We start from the raw sequence: 8,499 nt of genomic DNA, 5'->3' as shown, positions 1-8,499 counted from the left end.
CGCCAGATGAAGGTTCTATGGTGATATGCAAAATATTCATCAGTATGGCTATAGGATAGGATCATTTCAGGTTCCCTATCCTCAGCTGCCCCAGGAAAGTTCTCACATTGATGCCATTTTACACATTGAAATGCGAAGACCGCAAAGAGCTTGTCCTCTGTATGAGGCTTGGCCTTAGTTTGTATCACATTTCAATGTTGGTGACAGTGCAGCAAAAGCAAAAGTCATGCTTCTCTCCCTGTAACATCTGAGGCTGTGCAGGAGATACAGCTGCAAGAACGTCAGAGCCTCATCTGAGGTGCCGTGGGCCTCAGATCCATCACATGTTCCTCATGAAGTCTCAGTTTGTCACATCTCCAAGTTTATTTCGAAACTTATATCACCAGAGTTGTGAGGATGGGAGCCTGGGCCCTAGAAACTCTGTCAAGCTATGCTTGGCTATTCGTCCATAATAGGCCAATTAAAGAGACAAAGTCATACTAAAAAGCATAAAAAGATTTATTCAATAAGGTAACAGTGGAAAGAGGAACCCCAAGGGTCAGTGACCCTTCCACCCCAAGTCCCCTGGCATGAGGGTTAATTTAAACACAAGGAAAGTGGAATGTGGAGCTGCTTGGTTAACACATCCTGTCTCAGTTTGTCCTGTCTTGCAAGGTGTTCTGACAAGTTGTCAGGACAATAGGAGATCTTGTTTTAGCAGATAAGCTCCTGCCCCACCCCTGACTGGCACCAGGTTCCCACCCTTTTCCTCTTTGGAGCATGAAATTTCTGGGGACATTCCAATGACTTGGCGTCCGTTGTTGAAGTAGCTAATAGCTAGGAGGATGGGCAAGTGTCCCTTAGGAATATCTTCACCACTGCCAGGTCGGTTACAGTTGGAGTTGTTGGTCTCTAAAACTTTCATTCCAAAGTTCTGGAATCTTGGAAGAAGCCAATTATCAGTCTCCAAGTTGTTCTGACTGCCAGTCTCTATGACAACGACATTTAATGCTGTGGCTACTCCTGGCTACTGTCTGGCAGTAGAAAAACAAATGAGCAAAGGTCTAGATGTACAACATTCCCAGCCGGAAAGAAAACCAAGGCAAGAGAGTAGCAGCGCTCCAGCTTTAATGTGTCTTCACATGGTTGGCGCACAAAGCTGCACCAGAAAGCACCTTAATAAGCTCTTACTATAGGCAGGAAAGTCAGAGCGAATTAGATTAGGCCATTTGTTCCACTAATAACCGGGAGAATTAAATTTCAAAGCAAGAAGTTTGTGTCTGGCATTTGCCTTTTAATCTCTATATCATTTTGCATCCCCTGATATTCCTATGTCTTTATATGTTATAGACACGCACATTCAGCATGGAATATGTGTGTGTTAATGCATCCACACATGTATTAATGTGTGAAAATGACATTGAGGTAGAATTATGTCACCAAGTATACAAAGATTCAAGCTGCATTAATAAAAGGCCTTAGCAGGCTAAGGACCAAAGCAGGGCAGTGACATTTGGATGACATCTTTGATGAGGAACCGGGCTAGAGGCAGGAATGATGGAGATGGATCGGCTCGGAAGGGAGTGGTGGACAGCGTTTGATGGAGAGGGGAGCAGTGGGAAGTCTGGAGAGAATGGAAAAAGAAGTCCAACCCAGGGCTTGGATTTAGGAGGCTTAGCAGCAGTCACTTCTACATGATCGGCTTGAGTAGGGTAGGGAAGTAGGGAAGGAACAAGACGGGTGACAGGGAAATGCTGGGGAGAAATTGAGGTTGGAGAGTGTTTGCCAAGGCCTTGCTTTTTCTGAAACATCGCCAGTCCAGGAGCCAGACGGTGCTTTGACTTATGATTTCACAGAGGCTCCCAGGTCTCACTTTCGATTTTATAGATAGGTGAATGCATTATGCAAGGCATGGTGGCACACAGCTACAATCCCAGCATATAGAAGGCAAAGACTGGAAGATCTTTGGGTTCAAAGCCAACTTGAATTCCATAATGAGACACGGTCCTAAGAAATGAAGGGACCAATCCAAAGCCAAAGAAAACTAAAAATGAGAGGCAATAGCAAACATCACCCTTGAAAACTCGAAACTCTGTCTTCTATTCGTGGCCAGGGCATAAGGGCGATAAAGTGTTGTTTCTCAAATGTCCTGTTCTGTTTTTAGACTCCGGAAATCATGGGTCTTCAACCACCCAGGGCCCCGCAGCCACCCAGACCTCTCCGACCACACACATTTCAGAGCCTCCTCCATCTCAGAACTTCAGTGGCTACTACATTGGTGTTGGGCGAGCCGACTGCACAGGACAAGTATCGGATATCAATTTGGTAAGTAAATGTCTGGGCTCCTTAAATAGGGCATGGAATAAGCAATTTTATTTTATTATGTGCTATCCTTCTTTTCTGATTATCATGTAATCGTTTCTAGCTTTTGTGTTGACATAGCTGCTGTCTAGCACTAAGAATATTATCCTATAAGAAAAACCAGTTTTCAAAATTCAATTATCACAAGTCTTTTTTTTTTTTTTTACTTGTATTGATTCTCTGTGAATTTCACATCATACATTCAGAGCCCACTTGTCTCCCTGGCCCCTCGCATCTGCCTTCTGCCCTTGCAACCTCCCCGCAAAACAAAGTCAAATTTAAAAGAAAAACCAAAACTCACAACAAAGACCTAAAACCAAAGCAAACAAAACAAAACAAGAAGGAAGAATCTTACTGAAGGTGTAGTGTGGCCTGTTGAGACACACAGTTTACCCTTTCGTCTTTTCATCCTTACTTGCAAGTGTTCCTTACCACAAGTCACTGGTCTGGCTCAAGTCCTCTGGCTTGCTCAACTCCACCAATAATGGGCTCTCATTGAGGCTCCTTTTGGAGACCCTGTTGTTGTCCTGTGTCATGGAGATGGTACTGTTTGGGATCTGTAGATTCATCCCCTTCACAAGCTCTGACCGTTTATAGATTTGATGGATGCTGGGGTGGACCAACTCATAGCCCTTGTTCTGGGCCTGGGTGGTGGCTGGGTTGGCCAGCTCTCTAGTTTTCTGTCATTGTCACTACCTGGCTGAGCTCTCCATCACTGCCCAGGCCAGCTAATCCAATGCAGCCTACAACAAGAAGCAGGGGCAATTCTGCTCTCAGGCCATCAGATCTGAGTCCCTTGTAGATGGAAGTTTCTGTCCCACCCAGTCCTGTAGCCATTCAGTCCCTCCAAAACACACAGAGGCTTCTATTAATTATACACTGTTTGGCCTATTGCTCAGGCTTATTACTAACCAGCTCTTATGACTTAAATTCACCCACAATTCTTGTCTATGTTTAACCACGTGGCTTGGTACCTTGTCTCAGTAAGGCATTCTAATTTTGCTTCCTCTGCATCTGGTAGGTAACTGACTCTTTGCCTTTCCTCTTCCCAGAATTCTCCTAGTTTGGTTGCTCCACCTATACTTCCTGTCTGACTACTGGCCAATCAGTATTATATGAAGTTAGTACAAGTGACAAATCTTTACAGTGCACAAGAGCATAATCCCACAGCAGTCCCCCTCACTCATATCACCAGGGCCAGGCAAGGGACGGGGTCCTCTCTCCTGTTTGCTGTAGGGGCAACATGAGGTGGGGGTGGGATCAGCTCTCCCGTTCTCACGCCCTCAGAGCTGGCTCACTCGGGATCCCGAACAACAGGATAAGCTGTAGTGTGCTGCCCAGGCAGAACACAGAACTCACTTTGCTATGCGCCATGTCTTGTGTTGGACAGAGCTAGTTATTTCCTTCTCATGGCCCCGGGTTAGCTCTCGCTCTTGCCACAGGTAGCAAAGCATTTAGAAGGGTCAGCTGTAGTGTACTGTCCTGACCTGGACGGGAAGCAGAGGCTGCTTTCTCCGGCACTGCAGTTGATGAGGATCAGGGCTAGCTATTCTACTCTTGTGACCTCAGGGCCAGCCCTTTCACCTGCCACAGGTAGCAATGGGCAGAGGACGGGAGGACATCTTTGCCTCACCCATGCCATCACACAGCAGACTAGGGGCTTGCTGGGTCAGTTCTCCTGCCCTCACGCCCTCAGGGTTGACTCATCTGTGCCCCAGTCCACAGGGTCAACTCTAGTGTGATTCCCAGGTGAGGGGTGGGGTCATCTTTCCCAAGTGTGGAGTTGAGTTCTCCCCTGAAGGGTGGGGCGTACCTGTGACAATACCCATCAAGGGGCAGGTGATACCAGGGCCAGTGGAGGGTGGGGCCAACTCAGTACAGCATGGTACCAATGACCCCAGTGATAACACAAGCCGTGGGAATCACTACAGCCCACAGCTGCAACTGGGCCATGGAACCAGACATGGCCTTTGGTCTTGATGCCACAGGGGGGCTTGTGGGCTGGGGAGAGAGGCAGATCTGGAGAGGTGAGGGTGGTGAGGAATGGCCTGATGGGACTGGCCAGCTGGCCTCCCAAGTCCAGGGAGATTCCTTGGCCTGGGCTGTAAACAAGGGCCAGGTCTTGATCTCAGCCCTGGCACACCCAGTGGGCATGTGTTGATGTCTGTGGCTTATGTCATCACTGGGGGCCCCACAAGAGCCTGTGGTCTGGACCACCATGGGGGGTCGTGTTTGTTGGAGTGTTTCACTGCTGTGGGGGACACCAACTGGATAGCCTGCACTCATTCACCAGAGGCCATGGTGGCAACCTGACCTGGGCTGCTACCAAGGACCATGGTCCTGCTGCAGCTGCCCCGCCTTTTACTCTCTCAGCACAGTGGTGACCACCTGTCCAACATCAGGGCTCTTGATTGGGTCACTGGTGGCACTTGACTAAACACTGTCCATACTAGCCACAAGGGATGGCATGGAGTTGTTGCCTTTTCTCTTTGCCATGCCCAGGCCTAGAGACCTCTGGCAGCACTTGGTATGATGGTACCTCTGGCACTGGGCACAGAGCATCCCCACAGACCTTAAAGTCTGGAATTTGAGGGGGTACCATCTGTGTCCATCCTACAAGTCCTTTTTAAAGTCAACTGATGATTTTTTTGTGAGTGGATCCATACATTCTGACCTTTCCTATTTGCTAGTTTTGGGGTGAGAAGCCAGAAGATCTCTGAAGATTTGAGATTAGAAATCTCCCACTTTTAAAATATAGACAAATATAGATTTTGGTTTCTGCTTGTTTGTTTTTGTTTTCATATTTATTTATTTGTTTTGAGACAAAGTTTTGCCAAGTGAATTTTGGCTGACCTGGAACTCACCATGAAGACCAGGCTGACCATGAACTCGTGAAGATACACCCGCTTTTGCCCTCTCAGTGTTGGAATTAAAGGCAAGGGTCGCTATGTCAGCATAGACAAAGACAGCTAAAACTGTAAATTGAGAAGGGGCCAGCATCAAGCGCTTCCATGACTCAGAGGCAGCCTGTCGTCTGCAGCATACCAATTGTGGAAATACCCACTCACCTCGCTGCTTGCCCAGGAAACAAGAGCAGGAAGTGGTCTGCTGGAATTTGCTCCCTTCTAGCAAATACTCTTAATGCTCTATGGCTTATGCCAAGCTGTCTGTTGGGAAGAGTAACCCTGAACTATAAACCCTAACTGAACACTCTTCATGAATGGGAAGGCGAAGAGTAGAGGTGGCCATTGGAAGACTTGGGTATAGTCCCAACGGATGGTGAGAGAAGGGTCACAGAGTGCCCGGTCTTACTTGGCTTAGTCTAGAGAATGATGAACCCGGTAAAAAGCTGAGTGAAGATGGGGGAGGGGAAGCAGTACCTTTCTTCTAAGAACTTAGCAGAAAAGCATCTCATCAAAGGCTTGGGAAGGCCCCTGAAGGTGCAGCCACCTGCTCACTCCTTACAGAGAAGGACAGACAGTCTGATCAGTACTCTATCTCGAGTTTGTCTTCTTTGCATTTTTGGGAACACACACACACACACACACACACACAGACACAGTCTCACTGAACCACAGAGTCACAATGATTTTCTCTTTGTGTGTCCGAACGGTCTCTCCTGGTATTACTGCGCCTGCATCCTAGAAAAGCTCAGTGACTTTCTCTCCTTTCAGATGGGCTATGGCAAAAGCGGCCAGAATGCACAGGGCCTCCTCACCAGGCTGTACAGCCGCGCTTTCATCTTGGCGGATTCAGATGGGTCAAATCGGATGGCATTTGTCAGTGTTGAACTATGTATGATTTCCCAACGACTCAGGCTGGAGGTAAGACTTGAAATGGCAGGGCAGGGGGTGGGGCAGGGGATAGTCTGTGAATGCCCACGGTGGGAACTCCACAGGCTTGCCCTCTCAACTAAAGAGTATCTCCCATCTTCAATGTAAGGACAATTACACAGGCAGATGCCCTTTGTTATTGAAGTCTAAGTGTTTGTTCCTTTCTAAAACCGGCTCCCGGTTATGCTGATGGCTCCTCATTGTTAAGAATGCAAATGTTCTCTGAAAGCTTGCTATTGACCACTTCCTTTCACAGGGATTCTCACGTAGTCATCCTTGTCAGACACCCCAGAGCACCACCTGGTCACTCGCCTTCTTCTCTAGTTTGCACACGATTGAGGATTCGTGTAAGGAATCAGTTGAGGACTGAAATTGAGCTTTGCAAGGAGGTTGACCATGAACTGTTAATGGAAGGAAATGGTTGATGGTCACATGAAGGGGCTGTTATGCCAGTCTGGTTATTGTAAGATGAGTTGGAAAATCGCTTTGGTTGTTTAAAGAATCTTCATCCTTACCCTACTGTAGAATGTGACAGAATTTGATGCCCCCTCCTCGGAATGTAGAGATTGATACTTACCTGTGTAGATGGTTGGGTGAGCAGAGAGGCACATAAAGGGTCCTGAGTTGCTTGAGGCCTTAAGGAGCAGAGAAAGAGGAAGAAGGAAGAAGAGAGAGGACCCCAGGCAGGAGAGGAAGGAGGGGGGAATCCAGTGCAGTCATAGGACCCTCGCCAGACTCCTAACCAGTTTTAAAGGCCTGATCCAGAGCTACTTTCTATGTAGGCTCAGATCTAGTGGCGACTATGACCTGGGAGTGTGCGCAGACTCACCGGCATGAGAAAGAGGGAGAGAGGTGTAAGGCCGACCAGAGAAGTGACCAGGGATCAGTCATGTAGGCTGGTGTTCTGTCACTCTCTCTTGTTGAAAGCTTTGCTGCTGTGCTGTGTGGAGGGTAGTGATGACACAGCCCGAAGGTACGGTCTGGTGTTGTCACTATTGCGAGTGTAGTGGGAGCCTCTCCCATGTGTAGACAGGACGAGGGAGTTAAGTATTTTCCTCCCTCCTACACAAACAATACAACCCTGAGCTGGCTCTGCTATTATCCCCAGACAGGATCTTAGAGGAGGGGAGTCACCTTCCAAAATTAAGGTAGTTCTTAGCAAATGCTAGAGCTGGGTTATGAAAAAACTGCATTCTCAAAAGAGACATTAACCCCAGACCCTTTATCTCAGACAGTGTCTCATGCAGACTGTGAGGGCCATAAAGTCACTGTATAGCTAAGGATAACTTTGAACTCATGATTTTTCTGCCTCTACATCCTCTGCATACCAGGATTACTTGTGGTTTCTGTGGTGTTGGGGATTGCGCACAGGGATTTCTATACAGAACGTCTTTCTCCCTCTTCTGCTCGCGTTCCCAAGAGCATTTGCAGCAGGGTGGAACAGAAAGGGAAGACAAAGAAGTAAGCAGTAGACAGGACTGTAACTGCTTTGTTCCGGGCAAACACAACCTTCCTTTCTTGAAAGCAGACCACGGTTGTCTGTAAGAGTTACTTGCAGGCATGGCTAGCTTGTCAGCATCTTAGTTCTTTCCCTTCAGTCTCTACCAGAGGCTGCGCTTTAAGATGGCTGTGAGCAGTTTTGTTCAACAATCCAAGATTCATAATTACTATCTTTCTTAAGAGCTCAGACTTGACTCAGCATGAAGAAATGTATTTAATTCTAAGTTAGAGTTTATTAGGGATGAGATGAATGGGGGAGGGACTTTAAACTTGACTTTCACTCTGTGTTTTCCCATTTTCTTGTCCTATTAGAGAACTGTGAGAACAACGGTCTTTGGTTTTAATCCAGCTCCATGGTGGTCCAGTCATTGATCATCTTCCCTTCTGATAGATTTTTTTTTTTTTTCAGTGACTGTGGTAGTTACTAGGGGAATATAGCGGAGGGTTGAGGCCTTGGTACTAGTGTCAAAGTCAAACAAAAGAGACAGAAACTCGCTGGGATGGAGCCGAAGGCTACTTTGTCAGAGGGTTGCTAGTTAAAGCTTGTCATTTTCTTTCCACGGTATTGCTTAGGTGAATGCGGCATAGTTAGGGTTCTCTAGAGGAAAAGAACTGATAGATAGGAAAATATTTTTTTTAAAAATGTATTTTATTAAATCACCTTCCTTTGAAACCGTAACAACAGTTGTCTCACAGCCCAGAGGCTGAGAACCGGGCCCTTGAGGCAGGGAGCCTCTGCAGTGGGAGTAGCCAGCTCCACAGTAATTGACTCACACAAGAGAGACTGATAGTTTCTGGGTATCTCAGCAGTCTCCATCTGGCACTG

At 47.2% G+C, this 8,499-nt stretch overlaps 1 protein-coding gene across 1 annotated transcript in view; it reads left to right on the top strand.

Moving 5' to 3' along the window:
* Positions 1–8,499, top strand: part of Asah2 (N-acylsphingosine amidohydrolase 2) — a 94,129-nt gene that overhangs the window by 36,315 nt on the left and 49,315 nt on the right. Inside the window, exons 4-5 of the mRNA XM_005352140.3 lie at positions 2,144–2,304; positions 6,015–6,164. Of these exons, the coding sequence (XP_005352197.1) occupies positions 2,144–2,304; positions 6,015–6,164 (311 nt within the window). The remainder of the gene's footprint in view (positions 1–2,143; positions 2,305–6,014; positions 6,165–8,499) is intronic.

This window comes from Microtus ochrogaster, chromosome 8 (assembly GCF_000317375.1).
Source record: "Microtus ochrogaster isolate Prairie Vole_2 chromosome 8, MicOch1.0, whole genome shotgun sequence".
Lineage (NCBI taxonomy): Eukaryota > Metazoa > Chordata > Mammalia > Rodentia > Cricetidae > Microtus > Microtus ochrogaster.
This window is presented reverse-complemented; position numbering and strand designations above follow the sequence as displayed.